The 21,545-nt window shown below is 32.7% G+C and overlaps 1 protein-coding gene across 8 annotated transcripts in view; it reads right to left on the minus strand.

Annotated features, from left to right (window-relative positions):
* Positions 1-21,545, minus strand: part of PPFIA2 (PTPRF interacting protein alpha 2) — a 668,498-nt gene that overhangs the window by 91,425 nt on the left and 555,528 nt on the right. For all 8 annotated transcript variants that reach the window (XM_051962865.1, XM_051962864.1, XM_051962862.1 and 5 more), the window contains 6 exons: positions 15,530-15,613; positions 15,100-15,231; positions 12,509-12,571; positions 11,918-12,009; positions 4,114-4,249; positions 1,266-1,486 (listed from right to left, as the gene is read on the minus strand). In XM_051962865.1, the coding sequence (XP_051818825.1) occupies positions 1,266-1,486; positions 4,114-4,249; positions 11,918-12,009; positions 12,509-12,571; positions 15,100-15,231; positions 15,530-15,613 (728 nt within the window). The remainder of the gene's footprint in view (positions 1-1,265; positions 1,487-4,113; positions 4,250-11,917; positions 12,010-12,508; positions 12,572-15,099; positions 15,232-15,529; positions 15,614-21,545) is intronic.

Here is a 21,545-nt window from a genome sequence, read left to right on the forward strand (position 1 = left end):
ACTCTCAAGATGTTTAAAGGTACAACACTTGTTAATTAAAGGAATTTCTTTCACCAGGAACTCCCCAAAGAAACTAGAGGTCAGTGAAATCAAAGAGCTAACCAAACCCCAATGAAAATATGCTATCAACTATTCTAAAAGATACTTTAATAAAACAGATTCCACATTTACTTTGTTCTATTCAATAACAAAACAAAAACAAAAACAAAAAAAATTAATGATGTTTAAAAAGCATATGTTTTTAAACATATACTGCTAAACAGATGCACATATTTCAGAGTTATGCATATTGATCCTTTTGATCAATGATTTTAAAATTATGTTTTGATGATATTGTTGGCAATGAGTCTTTTTAAGATTCATTTTAAGAAATTTTAAGAAAATTTTAAGAAAAAAAATTCATTTTTAGAAAGGTGGAAAAAAATTATGTGAGAATGTATGATAGAATCTATATTTTGATTGAAGTGTACATTAAAAAAAAAAAACAAAAAACCAAAATCTCAAGATTTAGTTGTGACTACTTTCCCACACTATAAATTTAGGAGTTTCTAGTAGATAAATTGAGTAATTCTATTTTTAGTCTCACAAAAGTGGGAGTGTGGAAATAAGCTGAGGGCTAAATAAACATTGATACTAGTTGATTGGTTATTCTCCCTCTGCCACTGGTCTCTGGCTCAACCAGGCAAATAGAGAATGAAACGAACTGACTTCCATCCATTCCATCTGCCAATTTTTAAAGAAAAAAGTGATTTAGAAACAGGTTGAATATTTAGGTTCATCAAAGTAATTAAAGTTTCACCAGCTAAATTTAAAAAATGAAAATCGGTAGAGCAAAGAAGAAAACTTTCCAGATCCCCTATCAAAGAACATAGAATAAAGAGATCTGCCCTAAAATATACAAACACACATTGTTAAAAATTGGAATCATCTCAATAAAACCAATGTGTCTGGTGAAGTTCCCTTAAGCTCTTAAAATTGTCCCATGATGCTTTCCAATATATCACATGTCTGCTTAAGAAAACAACGAGAAATAAAGCTATTCAGTTTGTAATGAGACATTCAATTAGGATTTTTGTTGACATAAGAAAGGTGCCATTGAAGAATATGCTAAGTATTTCTTATTTTTTAGTCTTATTTCTTCTAAATATTCCAAAACACATAGTAGAGGATAGAGACTTATTAGTTTAAACTCCATTCAAGATCAGGCTTGATATCTCTAGTCTAGAAGACAGGTGAAACCAAAATGAATAGAAGCTAATACTTACCTGATTTCTTTATTGATTGCATCTAATTGTTCTTGAAGCATCATGGCTAGAGTCTGAGCATCAGAATGGCCACTTGGGGACAGGAGGTCCATTGAACTAAAAATAGTTTCTCTATCATCATCATCAATATCAGACATTTCAGTGTCACTTTCAAAATGATGGCTACTCAGCACTCCCATTTGCTGAGTTCTGTTCCACTCATGGTCCCCAAGTGATTTCACCTAAATAGCAAGTCATACAACTTACAGTAAGGCATCATCCAAAATATTGAACTTCAGTTCATAGAGAAATAGGATTTTAAAAAATTATTTGGAGAAAAGAGAAAGAAAATGCTATTAGTCTAAGTAACTGAGAAAATGAAGGTCATTTCTTTGACATTTTAACCAACAAATTATCAAGATATCCCATTTGTTTAATGTAAATGAAACCCAAAAATTTTGTGTTTTTTTTCTTATGACTTCTAGTATATTTTAGAACTAAGCCAAAATTGGATAAGAGACTGAAAACTTCAATACAAAAGGTACTGCTCCTACTGTGATTTTCTTAGCCTGCCCCTGTTAATTTCCTTAAGCCCAAAGCATGCTTATTTGTCTGACAAAGGTAACTTAATTTCCTAGACTAGGTCTGTTGTGTGGATAAGACCACTCAGTAATCAAATACAGACACCAGGGCAGCACTTCTAATTCCAGATTTGCTGCTGTTCCTTAATCTTTTTTACAAATGAATCCTTGTGCTTAAAATGGAAATAGAAAAACTAAATTTGAGCCAGCTCATTAAAAAAAAAAAAAAACCTCACTCACAGAAGGAACTTCCATACCAATTTTAAAATCTTAGCCTCTGGTGTGCTTCTGTGCTTCTGTATGCTTCTGATTTCAGAGAGAACAGATGCTTACATACATCATTTTCTTCCTGATTTCTTAGTTCTCCAATTAATGTGCAAAATCTTATGGGAAAATTCTCCAATTGATAAATGATCAAAGGATATGAACAGACAATTTTCAGATGATGAAATTGAAACTATTTCTACTCATATGAGTACTATTGATCAAAGAAATGCAAATTAAGACAACTCTGAGATACCACTACACACCTTTCAGATTGGCTAAGATGACAGGAAAAGATAGTGACAAATGTTGGAGGGGATGCGGGAAAACTGGGACACCGATGCATTGCTAGTGGAGTTGAGAACGGATCCAGCCATTCTGGAGAGCAATTTGGAACTATACTCAAAATGTTGTCAAACTGTGCATACCCTTTGATCCAGCAGTGTTACTTCTGGGCTTATATCCCAAAGAGATATTAAAGAAGGGAAAGGGATCTGTATGTGCAAGAATGTTTGTGGCAGCCCTTTTTGCAGTGGCTAGAAACTGGAAATTGAATGGATACCCATTAATTGGAGAATGGTTAGGTAAATTGTGGTATGTGAATATTATGGAATATTATTGTTCTGTAAGAAATGACCAGCAGGATGAATACAGGGAGACTTGGAGAGACTTACATGAACTAATGCTAAGTGAAATGAGCAGAACCAGGACATCATTATACACTTCAACAACAATACTGCATGAGCATATATTCTGATGAAAGTGGTTATCTTCGACAAAGAGAAGATCTAATTCAGTTCCAATTGATCAATGATGGACAGTGAAAGAGATATTGTAAAAATTACCCATATATATGCTCTGTCAATAAAAAACTATAAAAAAATCTTATGGGATATTGTTCCCCATGTATTGGAAAAGTTTACAATTTATGAGTTGTAATATTGAATGGAATAGATAATTATAGTAACTGTATAATCTAACCCAGGAGTTCTGAGCAAATTCATGATAGTTAATGACTTCACATTTTCCTCTAAAATATTACATATAAATATATATATATGCATATTTAATGACACTCTTCCATTATAAAATAGTGGGAATAAAGCTGGATTGTAGACCTGTGATTTCATGAGTATCGAGTATCTGAAGGGAGGAAGACTCACTTACCCAAGCAGGTTAGATCTTCTGCAACTTATAGTTTTGGGGAGTTGCTTGGAGCAATGGGATTAGTTCAAAAGGAAAAAAGTGTCATTCATCCATGCATAAGGAGCTGCACATTGATTTAGTTTTAGAATATAATATTTATGTTTTATTTCTTTTGTTTCTATTTTAATCTGGCGTGGGCAGCACTTGAGAGTTTTTTGGACCATATGTTTGTTATCTCTTGTCTACAATATGAGAAATCCTACCCAAGATTTTTCAATCAGTTAGCATTAGAGCAGGACATGAACTCAGGTCTTCAGGAGACTTTGAGTCTACCTTTCTATCCAAGAACTAAGCTTCTTTCTAATAAATATAAGAATTACATGCTATCATAAATGAATTGGACCTTCAAAGCCACTGAGCTCAAATTAAGTGTTTTATACCTGAGCAAGTTGACAAAAAAGGGGTGCAATGATTTACCAGCTAATAACTGACATATACTCAGTATTTTGGAAAATAGTATGGTGTAGTGGATAGTTTACTTGACTTGGAATCTCGAAAACCTGGACTTCAATCCTACTTAAGCATTTATTAGTTGTATGGTTCTAAATAAATGACTTGAACTGTGTTGCCTCATTTTCTTCATCTGTCAAATAAGGAGACTGGATTTGACAATCTCTAATCTCTAAATATGGATCTATAGTCCTCTGATTGGAGTAGCAGTTTGTTCCAATTCCAAATCCACAATCATCATCGTTTTGTATCACATATGACTCTAATGATATAATATCCATTGGAATTTAATGTTTTCAATAATAAGACTAGTAATGAAACAGGGTATAGTGATTATAATCAAAGAGCTCAAAAGTATAAAGACTAACCTTGGGTTCATCTCTTCGGACTCCCATACGGCCTCTTCTGGGTCTTCTTATGACCTTAGTTGACCTGTAGTCAGACTGGCTGTCCACAAGTGAACCTACAGAATACCGAAGTTCTGTTGAGGTATCCAAATGTGTCCTAAGGAAGAAAAAAATCCACAGTTACCCATCAAGTAAATTCAAATGTTATATAAAATTCAAATAGTGAATCACTGACCATCACTGAATAATCATTCAGTCAATAGTGTATCTGTTTCCACAGAAATAAATCAGGTATTTGTAAAAGCAAAATCAAGTCCTTAATTGTTATTGCTGCTGTTGAGTGTATTTTCACTCTATGTGACCCTATCTGAGGTTTTTTCAGGAAAATACTGGAGAGGTTCGCCATTTCCTTCTCTAGCTCATTTTACAGATGACAAAACTGAGGCAGACAGAGTTAAGTGACTTTCCCAGGTTCACACAGCTAAGAAATATCTGAGCCTAGATTTAAATTAGGAAAAGTCTTCCTTATTCCAGACTTGGCAATCTCTATATTGTGCCACTTAACTTCCCCAACCTATTTAATAAATTACTAATGCAATGAACTAAACAGTTTATTCAGGACTGTCCAATCCAAAGGACATTACCTGAAGAGAATTAAACTCAGGAATGGGGCTTAAGATTGCTGATTGGGGAACAGAACCAAGATGGCAGAGATGACACATGTTTCTCTCTGACCTTCTTTACAACCCTCACAATAATTACAAAATCCAGTCTCTGAATTAGCCCTAGAACTCCACAAACCCACAAATATTGGGAGTGCAACAAATTATCAGCAGAAGATAATTTCAAATATCACCAAAAAAGATCTGTTTCAATTGGAAATGGGAGGGAGGCAGCCAGGGCAACCAGTACAAAAGCTAGCACAGACAACTCTGAGTCCCGCAGTCTCAGGATGGCTGAACAGACTCCAACTACAAATACCAGGCAGACAGCACAGAGTCCTGGGGGGTTACTGATGATTCCACGTGGAATGGCCAGCACCAGAAGTGAATCAGCATTGACTCAGCGCAGCTGTGGTTACTTGGAAAACCTCTCCAGTCCTAAAGGCAGACCTTAACTTAACTTTTAAAAAAAAATGGGTAAAAAAGTAAAAAGGAGTCTAACAATTGACAGCTTTTATGGCAAAAGAGAAGAACAGATTTCAAATCCTGAGGAGATTAAAAGCAGACTGTCTCCAGATAAAGCTCCAAAAGGTGAAATAATCTAGTCCCCATCACACAAGGCTCTCCTAGAAGAACTTTTAAAGGGATGTTAAAAGAGAGCTAGAGAAAAAATGGGGAAAGGAAATGAAAGCCTTGCAAGAGAGTTTGGAAAAGGCAACACAAAATAGACATAGTGAAATGGAAAAAGAATATGACTCACTAAAAGATAGATTTGATAAACTGGAAAAAGAAAGCAACTCCCAGAAAAACAGAACTTGTGAAACAGAAAAAGAAAATAACTTCTTAAAAAACAAAATTTGTGAAATGGAAAAAGAAAATAACTCCTTAAAAAACAGAATTTGTGAAATGGAAAAAAAAATCCATAGAACAAAACAACTCATTCAAAAATTCAATTGGACAAATACAAAAAGAAGTTAAAAAAGTAAATGGAGAAAACAACACACTAAAATTCAGAATTGAACAAATGGAAACGAATGATTCAATAAGGTAATAAGAATCAATCAAGCAAAACCAAAAAAAAAATGAAAAAATTTTTAAAAATGTAAAATACTGAATGAGGAAAATAACTGACCTGGAAAACAGATCTAGGAGAAACAAGCTAAGGATTATTGGACTCCCTGAAACAGATGATGAAAAAAAGAGCCTAGACACTACTTTTCAGGAAATTATTAAAGAGAACTGCCCAGATGTTATACAAACAGAAGATAAAATAGACATTGAAAAAATTCAGCAATCACCTACTGAAAGAAATCCCAAAATCAAAACTCCAAGAAATATTGTGGCTAAATTCCAGAACTATCAGACCAAGGAAAAAATACTGCAAGCAGCCAGAAAAAAACAATTCAAATACTGAGGAGCCACAGTAAGGATCACTCTGGATCTAGCAGCTTCTACATTAAAGGATCAAAGGGCCTGGAATCTGATATTCAGAAAGGCAGAGGAACTTGGAATGCAGCCAAGAATAACTTATCCAGCCAAACTGAGCATTTTCTTCCAGGGAAGAAGATGGACATTCAATGATATAGGTGAATTCCATTTATTTCTGAAAAAAAAAAAAAATCAGAGCTAAACAAAAAGTTTGACCTCCAAATATAGGACTCAAGAGAAGCATGAAAAGGTAAAAAGAACTCTTGAGAACTATATTTCTGTACATAAAGAGTGCATGTATAACTTGGTTTACTGTTATAATATAAAAAAGGATCTAGAGGTGGAAAAGAAATTGTACCAGAAAAAGGGAAAAGTGGAGGTATTACATCTCACAAAGAGGCAAAGGAAACCTATTATACCTGAGGGAAAAAAGGGAAAGGAATGTTCATAGTATGAATCTTACTCTCATCAGAATTGGCTCAAAAAAAGAAAATGTTACACATATTTGGTTTACAGAGAAACTTCTCTCACACATTGAAAAGTGGGCGGGGAAAAGCAAAAGGGGAAGAGGTAGGATAAATAGAAGGGAATATAGAAATTGAAAGGGAAAGGTTTAAGAAAAGGGGAGGAACTCTAAGGGGGAAGGAGGAATCCTAAAGAGGGAGGGCTCCGTGATGTAAGTGGTGCTCATAAGTTTAATACTAAGCAGCAGGGTAAGGGAAAAAGGAAAAAGAAAAGCATAATGTGGGGGTAACAAGATGGCAGGAAACATAGAATTAGTAATTTTAACCATAAATGTGAATGGGGTAAACTACATAAAGCAGAGGTGGATAGCAGACTGGATTAAAAGCCAGAATCCTACAATATGTTGTTTACAGGAAACACACTTGAAGCAGGGTGAAGATAAAAGGCTGGAGCAGAATTTATTGTGCTTCAGGTAAAATCAAAAAAGCAGGGGTAGCCATCTTGATCTCAGATCAAGCAAAAGCAAAAATTGATCTAATTAAAAGAGATAAGGAAGAGCACTATATCTTGCTAAAGGGTATTATAGATAATGAAGCAATATCAATATTCGCTTGTTCTGATTGGGGATGTTCACTGCTTATGCATAATACAAAGGAAATGGATTCCTTTGAATAAGAATATTATCTTAATATGATTTATATATCTCAGTAACTTTTCTAGAGGCTGTGTTACATTCCTGGAATTCAGTCTCTCCTCACCCTTTTCAATCTTAGAATATTTAACTTCTGAGCTCCAGTACCACCTCACAAAAGAAGGATTCTTAACTTCTGTCATGTCAAGAATTCCTGAGCTGTTTGGGAGAAGGCAAGGACCACTTCTCATAAGTCTTTAAATGCATAAAACAGAAACATAGTATTGCAGGATGGATAGATGATAGATAGAAAAATAGATAGATACTCTTATCAATGTATCTGAAAAGTAAGTAAAAAGATCCAGGTTAAGAAGCTATAGAAGAAGTATTTTTTAATCCCTCCTTGAAATCATTTGTATATATTTGATTTTCAAAAGGTCTTTCAAAATCTCTGTGCCTCAGACTCCTTATCTAGAAAACAAGAGTGGTTCTGATTTTTCCAAGGTCCCTTTGAGTCATAATTCTGTAATTCTATGATCTTAGTCTGCTCATTTTGTAGATGAGCCAACTGAAGCTTCCTTCATATATATTCTGTTTTTCTCAAATAGAGAATAAGCTCCCTGATGACAGGGGATATCTTGTTTTTATCTGTATATATCAGTTCCTTGTGTTTTTTTCTTTTCTTTTCTTTTTCAAATCTGTATTTTCATTAGTATAGACATTTTTAATTGTAAACCAACCTTTATCATTACATATCATTCTTCTCAATAACTTAAAGTCTTGGAAAGTTGCATAGACACTAAGAGATTAAGTGACTTTACTAGAGCATCTCAGTCAGTAGGTATCTGAAAAGCCCCAGGCTTCTTGACAAGAAGACTGGCCTCCTACTGACCACAACATATTGCCTCACTGCCTTGATCAGAATAGATATTTATTATATGGTTGTTTAATTTATTGAATAGTATCATTCTGTAGCTGGATAGACTACTAGACTTGACATTAGGAAAGCATGATTTATATACACTGCCTCAGATACTTATTAACTGTACAGACCAGGAAAAAATTAATTTCTCCTCTTCCCACCTCAATTTCCCCAACAGTAAATAAAAAAGATAGTAACATTCTTCACAGGCTTGTTAAGAAGCTCAAATAAGATAATATATGTAAATCTCTTTGCAAACCTCAAAACCCTATATAAAGGCTAGCTATTATCATAATTAAGATTCATATTTAAACATAAACCTGGATGTTACTGAAACAGAAGGCCTCAAACTATTTCTAAAGAAATATCCCACATAAGCCAACTAAGTTGTTGAAATGACCAATGTGAAGCTCCAAGTTGTTCTTTTCTATTCACTGGTTTCATTTATATTTAATTTAGATTACATCATTTATACTGTAGATTTCAATAAGACTAGAAAATGGTGGAAAAAAATGCTAAAACTTTTCTGTAGTCAAAATTATCTTTTCTGATATTAGCTATCATTAAACTGAAAATCAGGCCATCCTCAGTATATTTGGAATAGCCCTTTCTATGTATTTTACTCTCCAAGTTATAGGAAAATATTCCATTTTATTTTAATAAGAAATAAAGTCTGTTCAGTTGGGACAGCTAAGAAAAGCTTACAATCAGCTTTAGATGGTTTTTCTTTAAAAGTTTGTTGTATAGTTTGAAATCATCATTTTCTTTCTGAAAAAGACAATGGGCTTCCTTTTCCTCTTTTAATTTTTTCTTTTAGTTTCCTGATAAGGAGACCAAGGATAAGAAGGCTTGGTTCCTTTGATCACAAAATTTGTTCCAAACTATGGAACAATTACAAATTAAATCTACCTATTAAAAAAGAACCAAATTGATTTACTACACACAATACAATACAAAAAAATGGCAACAAACACCCTGGAAAGATTTTATTACTTATGGATGTATTCTGAACTCATCAGAGTCCTAATTAACAGAAACACAGCTGAAGAAATCCTGATACTCTATTGCTATGTATAAATATATCTATATATCTATGTGTCTGGGATATAAAGAAAAAATGACTAAACTCAATGGTTTTTTACCCCTATGAATGACTTATGTTAACATTTCAATTCAAAATTATTTGTCTTACTTTGTAAATAAGCACATGATTTATTTTTAGAAATGACCTTATTTATTATTCATATTTTTGATGAGTAGTTATAGCAATGTTGTTATTGCTGAATGAAAGTCTGACTCTTCATGACTTCCTTGAAGGTTTTCTTAGCAAAGATACTGAAGTGGTTTGCTATTTCTTTCTCCAGCTCATTTTACAGATGAGGAAACTAAAGCAAACAGGGTTAAATGACTTGCCCAGAGTCACACAGCTAGTAAGTGAATATAGCTGGTGAGCTCAGATTTTTCTGATTTCAGACCTGGTGCTCCATCTACTGAACTACCTAGCTGCCCCAATGGTAGTCTAGGCCAAAAATCATTCTTGACGACCTCTATTTTATTTGTTTCCATTATTATTACTTTCTGGGTTTATTCAAATGATTCAGAAGTTGGGATGGAGGATGAAATTTGACAAGAATGTGATACAAATAAATGAAGACATTCATTAATGAAACAAAGAAAATGATATTTATGTAGCAATGGTACAACATGCACAATGATGACAACTGTCACTTCAAAGTCACATTTGCTTTTTCCTTTATATTTTATATTGTAAAGGGAAGAAAGTTCCAATACATATTGGATATCTTTTTAAAAAATAATTTGCACCACTAATATCTTTTCCTTTATTGTCATTGAGGGAATGGTGTAGTGTATGAGATTCTAGGTTTGGAGTCAGGAGGGTTCAAATCTGGCCTCTGTCAAGCTGAATGTCTCTGGGCAAATAACTTACCCTTGCTAAGTCTTAGTTTGGAGGCTCAATTTTTTGTCCAATGAGGGAGAAGGAAAATTCTATGTCTAAGATTCCATGATCCCAAATAATAATTTTCTTTAACATTTTTATTTGGAAAAAGGTACATAGTCAACTCAAATTTTAAAAAGTCTACAAAACAATAATTTTCTTCCTCCTTCCATCTTCTTTTTTTAGGGTTTTCAAAATGCTATTTTCTGGGTGGTTCTCCTCTCTGTCTTCATATTCCTTTTCTGGTTCCTTTAATTTAATTTGATTCTAAATGAGAGATTTCTTCTTATAAATTCAATAACAGGAAATAAAGTAAATTTGCACTTACACAGAGGGAGAGTTTTTATACTCCAGGAAAGGAAGAGTGTATATAATCTCATGACCAAAGACAAGAAAGAACATCATTTCATTGGTTCTTTGGTTGACACTTATCACGAAAGGAAAAGGAAAGTTGCACAGTGAGAATGAACAGGATATAATATATAACCAATGAGAAACTATAAAGAAAAACAAATAAAAGAAGTCATCAGAGAATTTTATCATGGGAACTCAATATGAGCTGATCACATGAGGTAAATGAAGGGAGAGAACTAGACAGCCAGAACATTCCCTTAATTGTCTTCACAATAGCAGAGGAGAGCACAGAGAGTCCTAAGCACAGTGTTTCCTAGATAAACTTATGGAAAGATCCATGTAAGAGTCCCATGATATTACACAGGCATGGATAGATTTCAATCTTCATTATACAGAGAACTTGCAAATTGAGATCAGAAATTCTTTTAAATATTGATCCTTTGAGACTGAGTCTCAAAAGGCTAGTCTGCTAAAAGTCATAAAAAGCGATTTTTTTGTCACAATCTGATGAATCCTATAGACGTGCACAAAAATATTTTAAATGCATAAAATATTTACCAAGGATGGCAAAAGAAGTCAACTACAATGAATACAGTTATTTTAAAAAAAGGGAAAGTCAAGGACACTAAGTTAATAAGCCCTGCAAATGAGTCAATATAACAAGATCAGGATTCTACATGTAATAATTCTCATCAAAGAGGTTCAAAGTGCTAGGAGTGTTTGCAGAAGAGATGAAGGAAGATTTTACCAAACAGCTGACCTTAACAGTGCTCATTCAATGTGAAACAATATCAGTTTTCCCAATAGCAAACTTCTGAGTTAATGCAAATCCTAACATAAGTCACTGATAAAATTATGCTTTTATTTTAGCCAACAATATGTAACTTTAGAAAGATATAAAATAACAACAATAACAACATGCTATGATAAATAAAAAATAGTAATATGCAAGTATCGAATTATTATATTTTTAAAGAAGTAGAGGAATGCTCAGTTGAGTGCCAAAAATTCCATTTAGATAAAGGTGTTCTTGACTTTTCCACCATGATAGATTTAACCTCAATCTAGCCATTTCAATTGTTTCATTCAAGAAGCTATTTGTTTTGACATATAGATTTGTAAATCATCTTTAAAAGTTACTGGACAAAAAAACCATTAGAAAAAGGTATGTGTTATTTTATCTAGGGAAGTAATTCTTATGTTTTTTTAAACCAATGTATTTTAAAAAGTCAAAGTTTTATGTTCTATATTGAGTGTGATAGGTATAAATGGGATTAAAACATGGTAGAATAACCATTCATCAACAAAATATTTTGGTGTTCAAGGTTTGGGGAGGCAGCAGCAAGCCTTAAAACATCATAATGTTCATTTGTAATGAATTAGAACAGCTTGAAATTAGAAATTACCTTGATATTGTAGGTTCAATCAAAGAGCCAGTTCTTATTTTCAATTGGTCTAGTTCTGCCCTTAGCTTTTCAATTTCTTCTGCTAATCTTTCCTAAAGATCAAAGAAACATTACTCAGACATTATGCATATTCTATAATATCAATTGCAAATTATTAGCTCAAATTCCTGCTTCACTAGTTTTGAAAATAAAGATTTGGCAAGCATATTGTAAGGCATGCCAGTTCAATAATGATAATTTTTATAACCAGGAAGACACAGAAACAAAAAGTGTTATAACTTCAGGTTGCCCCCTTCTCCAGCTAAAAAAATATTGAGTTCTTCTTTCCTCAGATTTCTCATGTCTTCTCTTTTTTATCTGTTATTTTCTGAATTGCACAACTGTCTCTAGCATCAGGCACAACTGAGGTTTTTTGCCTGGGTTTATAAAGGTAAGGGGTTGTGTGTTTTCCAAGACATCTACTGGGCATATGCTCAAAATGTTTGTTGCTACTGATACTACTGATTTACTCAATTTATTTCAAAATAATAATATTTTTAAAAACATATATAATTATTATATAGGGGACATATGTAAAGCTTTCCATACTACCTTATCATGCAACGATTCTTCAAGATTCTTTCTGAAACTTTCAGATTCTTGAATTAAAACATTCTAGGGAAAAACAGATGTGACATCAATTGAACAACATAAAAACCATGTATATGTAAAGCAAATGTTTGTTTTCTTCATAAATACAGATTCCTTTAAACAACTATCTTTACATTTAGGAAATGTAAAATTGAAACCTTGGTGGTTTAGCTTGTAAAATTCAGAGAGAGCACAGAATACAAACATTTTTAAAAACATGTTAATCACTTTCTGCTTATTTCAGTCAGATGACATGTTTGATGGGAAATAAATGTGACTCCTTTACATCTTAAGAGGAATTTTTAAAAAAAGAAGCAAGCATTCATGTTTACTCACTTTAAATTTCATATAAACATGTGAATTTCTATTGAATATATGTTTGATACCTTAAGAAATAAGAAATTATCAGATAATTACATAATCTAAATTGTCAAATTTCTATTAAAATGAAACATGTATATTATAAAAATATTAGACAGAAATGATAAATATGATATAAGATAAAGATAGGTAAAGGCAAAAGAAGAGACAGAGAGATGAGAAAGAGAGAAAGAATGAGATAGAGACTAGACCCGTGATTTCTTGAACATGGTGAACTTTAAAACCCTTCTTTATCAGTCAAGGATGGCACCTTATCTTATTGAATTTCCTAGGGCTGACACATTATGTGACTTGCATAGGGTCACAAATGTAGTATATGTCACTTGGGAGGAAATGAAACCAAGTTTTACTGGCTTCTAGGCTTGCTCTTTACTAATATAGGAACAAAAACATTTTACATTTGCAGAAGAAGATCCTTATAAAAAGATGAGCTCTTCATTCAAGTAGCACTTTCACAATGGTAGAAATAAGTTGCGCTCTAGATTATTACATGCATCTTTAGAATAAGGAAGTGACTATGATTGAAAGCAAAAATTATGCCTTTTCTAAACCACTGATGCAATTGGTGGCACTGATTAAAGTATTGTCCCTAGTATCAGAAAAGTGAATTCAAATTCTATTTCAGACACTTCATGGTTGTGTGACCTTGGACAAATATTTAACTCCTCTGTGCCTCAGTTTCCTCATCTGTAATGAGGAAAAAGTAGGGAAAAATATAAGAAGTAGAATTTAAAGTCTGGAATTTTCTGACTCTGGAGCATACTCTCACCATTGAATCACCTCCTCTAGATGATGATACTTTTTTTTTTTTAATGGCTAACTGATATTTTTAGTCAAATATTTGGTTTGAATTGGTCTACTTGGCTATTGCAGGGGGTAGGGGGCATGCCCAAGTTCAAGTTTTAATAAGTGGTTAGAGAGAATTGTCAAGATGCTTTTTCATATCCCTTCCTTCCCTCTCTTTCCACTGCCTCCCTCTGCTGTTTTTGGTGTTCTGGGTTTAGTTACTTGTTCCCTGAGAGGCAATCTTTTACATATTAACCATGCTTGTAATTACAGATATTAGATCATTAGGAAGTAACACATCTAGTCAAAAACTGAATGATATACTGTGAAATAACAGATGTGCTTTTTTTCTTTTCTTTTTTTGTTTAAATTCTTACTGTGTAACTATTTTTCTTGTTGTTGTTTTTTTCTTTTTTCTTTCTTTCTTTCTTTCTTTCTTTCTTTCTTTCTTTCTTTCTTTCTTTCTTTCTTTCTTTCCTTCTTTTTGCTGAGGCAATTGGGGTTAAGTGACTTACCCAGGATCACACAGCTAGGAAGCATAACTTTATTTTTTTAATAGTATTTTTTCCAAATTCTTGCAAAGATAGTTTTCCACATTCATTTTTGCAAAACTTCGTATTCTAATTTTTTCCCTCTCTTCCCTTATCCCCCCTTCTAGATGTGCTTTTTCCTTTAACCTAAAAAGGACAGGTAGCTTCAGAAAGAATGCTTCCAGATACCATAAAAGAAGGCTGATGTTGAGTTAACAAAGAACCCCCAGATAATAAATACCTGAGATACCAAGTAATCCCTTTGCCATATATTAAGGTTGTCCCACAAGTCTTAGGGTAGCTTAAAACTGACCTGAAACTTTTGTGACATTCTGTATAATCATTATATGTGCCTCATTATCACTATACTCTTAAATTTTAGCCTACTTTTCCCAAGAAACTAATCTTTTTTTTTTTTTTAATCCTTTCCTCGAGCTTTACAAGGACTATTTTATATCAACTCTTCTTGCTATACCATCTTAGTTAATACTTTTTAGAAAAAGCAAATTCAGAAGGGCTGATTGCCAATGGGAGCTTGTGAGCAACAGTACTAGTAAAGTTCATTCCCTAGAACCACCTCTGGAGGTAACCTACCTATGTGAGATAGGGACTGGACCTGAAGAAGAAATTCCAGTGTGAGTACTAAGGAAAATCTTAATGAGTAGTGGATGAATTGGAATAAGAAAAGATTTGAGTGAAACATGTAGTTTTATAATGAAATACTTGGAAGAAAGTTGCTGGACAGCACACTAGAAATCACTAAAAACATACTGTTTATACCAATATTGGAGCTGATGACCATCTGGACTTGTATCACTTAATAGGATAAACAGATGCCCTTTCAGTTTGTTTTACCTTCTCCTCCAGAGCTGCCATCCTTTCTTTTAAGTGTAGCTGCAGACGTTCATTGGATTCCGTCAAAAGTCGATCTACAGTATCTGATAACCTTTTGTTGTGTTCTTCATTCATTTTTTCTCTTTGTCTAGCCTTAAGTTCAGGGGGAAAAAACCCAATAACAAATGCTGTCAAGTTAAATACAAAAACCATCTTCAGTTTATATTCAAAGCTGAAATTTGGGTAGGTTAATTGGAACATTTTTATTGAGTCCCCAAAGTAGATTAAACTTCTCTGTTGATGAAGTTGTCAGGAACATTTTTTTCATTAAGATGCATGTAGCCTGCCAAATGTGATTTAATTAAAGCTCACAATCGATAAAGAGCATACTGTGGAATAATAAACCCAGAGATGGTGGGAGGGAGTGGAAAGAGATCTGCAATTCACATACTCTTTGAAGTTCCTGATTCTTCTCTTCAAGCTGACCTTCCAAATGTCTCATCCTCTCTTCAATGTTACCATGTCTTTCCTCAGCCTGTAAAGAAACAGGAAGGTTAGCCAGAAACATCACATTTCCCCAACATTTCATTTAAGGAAATTGAAATAAAACATAAAGCAAGCTACTACCAACCGCAAACTTAGTTTTCAAAATTGAAACTTTGTTTAAAACAGGCAGCTGAACAGCATTGCTTGAAATGTGTCAGCTACAAAGGCCTGTTACATCCAAGCATCAGCAAAACATTGGAGTTGTTTATGAGCAATGAAATCAGCCAAATGTAGCATGCAGACTGTGCAGTTTGAACAGAAACCTGCCATTGGAAAAGTTTTAAGCTCCTGAAGCACTGAGCTGAATGATGGTTGATTATCAATAACTAAAAAAAAATCATTAAAATATTTATAAATGAAAACAAACCAAAGGGAAAAACAAACAAAAACCAAAATAAAACAGATGAAGTCTATTTAGCAATAGAAAGTAAAGTCCAGTAGGACTACCTTCCTACGTATGGAGATCAATTCTTGTAGTTTAGCTTCCATAACATATTGATAATCATCAGATGAGGTAGAGGAGGTTGGATCAGACTAACAAGTCAAGGAAAAGGAGAGGGACAAAATTGAAAAAATCAGAACTAAAGGCACACTGAACAAAACACAGCACAGAATGCTTAAAAGAAAAATGTGACTGCAAATTCAATACTTCAATAGACAAAATTTTGTGGAGAGAACTACACTGATATCTAGTGGACACAATGCTCTTGATGTACAGAAATGGAAAACAATGATATGCTAAAAAAAATAACAAAAGAAAGCTATTGGCCTACAGATGGAGTTTTAAGGTTAGTGATGATTGGCTGATATACAATTACTATAGAATGAATCAAAACAACTCTAATAAACTCATATAATTGGAATTATGGGGAAACCAAACACCAGAATATGTCTCAGAGGCTGTTAGAGGGTTTGTTTGTTTGTTTGTTTGTTTTTTTAGTGGGGAGAAGTCCCCAGTTATTGGATAGGAATGGAATTCATGAAGTTTAATGTTGTATAAGATACTAAATAAATAGGCCAATTATAGGAAATTCATAATTTTCTTTTGGATACAGCCTCTAATTTTTCCAAATTAAAAAGCTAGACTATGTAATGTTATAATTTATAAGAGATGAAATGCATTTTAATTGACTCAGAAACATACTGAAGAGGAGAATTCATGAAATGAGTAGAATTTGGGGCTTTGAATGCACATTATGGCTATCCAGTTGAAATTTAGTCTTTAGTTCACTGAGTTAATGCCAATATATTGTGATATATTCCTCTAAAAAAAAAGATGTAAAATTTTCACTTTCCTCAGTACACAATGATGCAGTGAAACTGAGGAAATGTGTCTGCAAAACTACTTAATCACTCCAATTAATCACAATCACAGAAACCAAGTGCTACTATGACTTTATTGTTCTCAAAATGACCCCTATTCTTAAAATGAAAACATGATAAATAGAGCACCTTTATGCATTATTCTTTGCCAGGTATCTGGAGAGTTCCATTACTTTATAGGTAAAATGCCAAGGTGTCACGGATACAATGTGTTCAACACATGGAATGCAGCTGAGAGCTATGTTTTTATTAGTATGCTATATACAAGTTATGGCTATGAATATATTCATAACATATTCTGAAGCATAATCACGATAAACAGTCAAAGGACCCAAGCAACCTAAGTGGAAAGTTAAATAGTAAATAGTTTATCCAAATAATGAACTTCCTCCATCCAAAAGTAAATGTAAAAAAGGCAAACATAATAAAGCCATATCCCTATACATGAATATGTAATGCAAGATTTGGAATGAGATAGTAACCTATTTGAACATGATATCAAGCACAGATGACTATTTCCTCCACAAAGCACAACAGTATCCCAGAATAAACGCTTAGCATTTTAATACTGATATAGGTAAATAAGAGGCAACTCAACATTTGCTGTTTCCAAGATTTTTGCTCTGCTTCTCATTTCCTTGTTAAAAGAAAATAACAAAGAAAAACATAAAACAAACAACAAAAAATTCTCTGTGAAAACTGAATATATGAATCTACTACATTTACTAAGTTACAAAGTACACATTTTTCATATAATTATCAAAATGGGATGATCTCCATACCTCATGTAGACTTTAATTAAGAAGACAGTAAATGAATTGAAGTTTGGCTGACATTTTTAGTTCTACAGATGTAAAAATGTCTTTTAGTCACTAAAAACATCATTTTAAGAGAGTGTCAATAGTTCTAAAAATATCTGAGAGAAAATGTAATTATGCCAAGAAAAATGAAAGCGTGAAGACTTTCAACTTCTGAAATTTTCTTGGTAAAACTAAAGACTTTATATAGCCTTTGATAGTCTATTCTTTCCTGTCTTATCTCACAAAACTACATCAGATCAACTTATCAAAAATCTAGCTAAGGAATGAGAAGGGCACTTCATTCAAACATCATTTACTGTACCCTGGGAACCTTTCCTGTAAATATTTTGCTTTTATATAAATGTTTGCATGTTTTTCCCTTCATTAGACTAAATTCCTTGAAAACTTCCATATTCTTTGTATTTCCAGAGCTTAGAATAGTGTCTTGGTACTTGATAAATGCTTATCACCTGACATAATATTAGAGTGATGAGTTTTAGCACTGCCATAATTCTAACCTGAACATTGGATAGAATGCTTGATAGAACTGAGTGCCATGATTATATTAATCATGGAAAGAACATGATTAAATCTTAGAGTCGATAAATATCTCAATGTATAAGAATACTATATATATATATATATTTATATATGTATATATATAAAGATATAAAATCTTTAGATTTATCAATGAGTTATAGCTAAGTCTCCTTTGGTCAAATAATGAATCCTCTGAAGTGTGTGTATGTATTAAAGTTCACACTATTCAAATTTATAATTATGTAAATACATAATTATGTCCTGCCCAATGAATGAAAATATTGAGGATGAATTCCAAAAGTGTGACATTGTTATTTTCACTAATGTATTATTTAACACTGTGAACATACAAAGTTATCTATTTAAAAATAATTTTAAGCATTTATTAAGTATTTCCTTTATGTCAGCCATAGTGCTAAGCCTGGGAAACAAAGTGAAAAAGCAAAAATGAATTCTCTGACTTCAAGGTACTTACATTCACACACACACACACACACACACACACACACACACACACACACACACACACACACACACATCTAAACCATTTTGCAAAAGAAAAATATAGACTAAATTTAAAATAGTCTTAGAAGGAAAGTCCCTTATAAGATATTGAATAAAAAAATAAAATACTAGTCTATTATCTAACTAAAGTTTACTGTCCCCAAATCCTTTGTATAGTTTATGCAGTTGCTTGTTGATTATAAATTTGTCAAGAGTAGGGACTTTGCTTTTCTATCTATATATGTAATGCCCTGAGGGGAGATTTGCTATTTCACTGATAGAGGGAATGTGATATGGAAATTATATCTAATGATATAGGTCACCACTTCTTCTGTAAATTACAATTTTAGAGGGTTGTCCAGGGTATCCAAAAGTTTAAGAAAACTGCTCACACTCATGTAGCTAATCCATATTAGAATCAGGAATAAACATAATTCTACTTGACCATGGGTCTATTTCCTTACACAAAATAGGTGGTTTACAAGGATTTGTTGAGTTGAACTGAATAACTAACATTAAATTTGACAACAGAGGTGATAAAATGGGTCCAAGTTTCAAAGGGTTTGAGATTGGGATGAGAGTTTAGAAATGATGTCACTAGTTAGCTTTTAAGGTGGAAATATATGGAAAGATTTATTAGAAGTTACATTCTGAAGAGGAACTGAAGAAAATAAAGAAAAGGGTTCACAGAAATGGCAAAGAGACAAAAAGAAAAGCAGAATAAAGAGAGGAAGTAGATTAGAGACAAGACAACTGAAGAAAGGTGAATAAAATATGTTGGAAATTTGGTTAAGATAATTAGTCTGAAATACAGAGGCAATGAAATAAGAGCCAGAAGAAAAATTAAAGAGAAATTTACTTAAAGACACCATTGTTTAATGGAAAGCATTCTACATTTGTAGTCAGAAGAGTCCTGGGTTTGAATCTCATCTCTGCTATTATCTAAGTTTATTAGCATAGAGAAGTCCCATAAACTCTGATTCATCAAGCCAAATCACAATAGATTTCTAAGCATAAAGAGTAGGTGAAAGATTTCAAATGATCAGAGGAATACTTGTTACACTTGAGTTCTAAAAATATTAGTTCATACATAGACTTGTCAATTATTTGTGTAACTTTACTTGTTAAAATTTTAATTTCAGGAGGAAAAGTTCACTATAACATTAGTGTCTTTTATTTAATTTTTCTTTTAACATTAATGTCTTTTAAAGTGATTGTAGTATAATACTCCCACTCAAATCTCCCAATCCCAGAGTCCTTTTGGTATAAATGGGAAAAATATGGGAATAAAACTCTTCTTTCTTAGGTTGTAAAGATAAATAGATCCTATATTCAGAGATGGAAAGGGCTTTAGTGGTAATCTAATTTAAGGCTTCTTATACTTTCCCCCTCAAGGAATTATTGCATGACCTTGGGTATACAGGTATATTAAACATTTATACAAATCAATAAATCACAATTATAAATCACAATTACATGACTCTCACATTCAGTTATGAGACTCCACATGGGGTTGTAAACCATAGTTTAAGAAGCTGAGGTGTAGTCCTACTTTATCTTTTTCCAAATAAGGAAACTGAGGTTCACAAGTAGAAATTGATGTAGAAATTGAACCCAGGTACTTTGATTCCAAATCCATCATTCTTTTTATTGTACTAAGCTGGAAATAATATAAAGTATTTTGAAAATTTTAAAATGATATATAAATGTCTGCTATTAATTTGTGAAATTACATATTATTAAATAACTGCATAAGAAAAAATATAACTGACAACTCTATATTATTGTCAAGTTTTCAAAATAATTTTATTACAGCTATCATAGATCAGCAGTTAGAATGCTGTATTTGAAATTAGAAATACTTCAATTCAAATTGAAATGACTCAATAGCCAATGTAGTTCAGTGAAGCTAAGCAATTAGTCCTGTCATTACAGTTAATCAAGTAATAATTATAAGATCAGAAAAAATATTTGATACCAGTTCTAGGGCTCTTTTTGGTATATAAGGCTGCCTCTCAAGTTTTCAAAAATGTCTTTAATGGTTCAAACACTTCATTTTGACAACTCTTGATTTGTGGAACTTCCTTACCAATTTGAAGTTAGACTTGATTAGACTCGAGATTTAGCCACATGCAATGACTTTTTTGACTATCCAAAAATCAGTGATATTTTAAATTAATATTTTAAAAAATTCTCATCAAACAAATCAGGATTTTAAGTGACAAAAACTGGATATATTCATGTATTCTTTGAAGTTACTTCATTTCCTTTTGATAATAAAATGTAAGAATTAGGAGCAGGGTGATTCTAAACGTCTTAAACAGGAAATTTTTGCTGAAGATATGGTGACAGTCCTAGATGAGCTAATCTTAAACACTCTTGTGACTTTTTCTGATTATTTTGGATATAACTTTCATAGAAACTGCATTTGAACCACTCAATACTTGGATCCCTTTTGGTGATGATTTAACAAGTTTTATCAGACTTCCAGTAGAAAGAAATGATTGCCTTAATAATAAATCTGATGACTAGCATTACTTCATAAGTGAACTCCAAAGTTACTGCTTCCAGTATGCCACATACACAAATGAAAGTGATGATTATTGTTTCCTTCGTAATTTTCCTAACATGCAAAAGCATCTTGGGGAAAAAAAACTCAATTATGATTACTTCATGAATTCAGAATTATTGTGTTAAGTTGGTAAGGCATATCTAAAACTACCTATCTCTAAAATCTTAAACTGAATTACGATT

The sequence above is a fragment of the Antechinus flavipes genome, chromosome 5 (genome assembly GCF_016432865.1).
Source record: "Antechinus flavipes isolate AdamAnt ecotype Samford, QLD, Australia chromosome 5, AdamAnt_v2, whole genome shotgun sequence".
Taxonomy (NCBI): domain Eukaryota; kingdom Metazoa; phylum Chordata; class Mammalia; order Dasyuromorphia; family Dasyuridae; genus Antechinus; species Antechinus flavipes.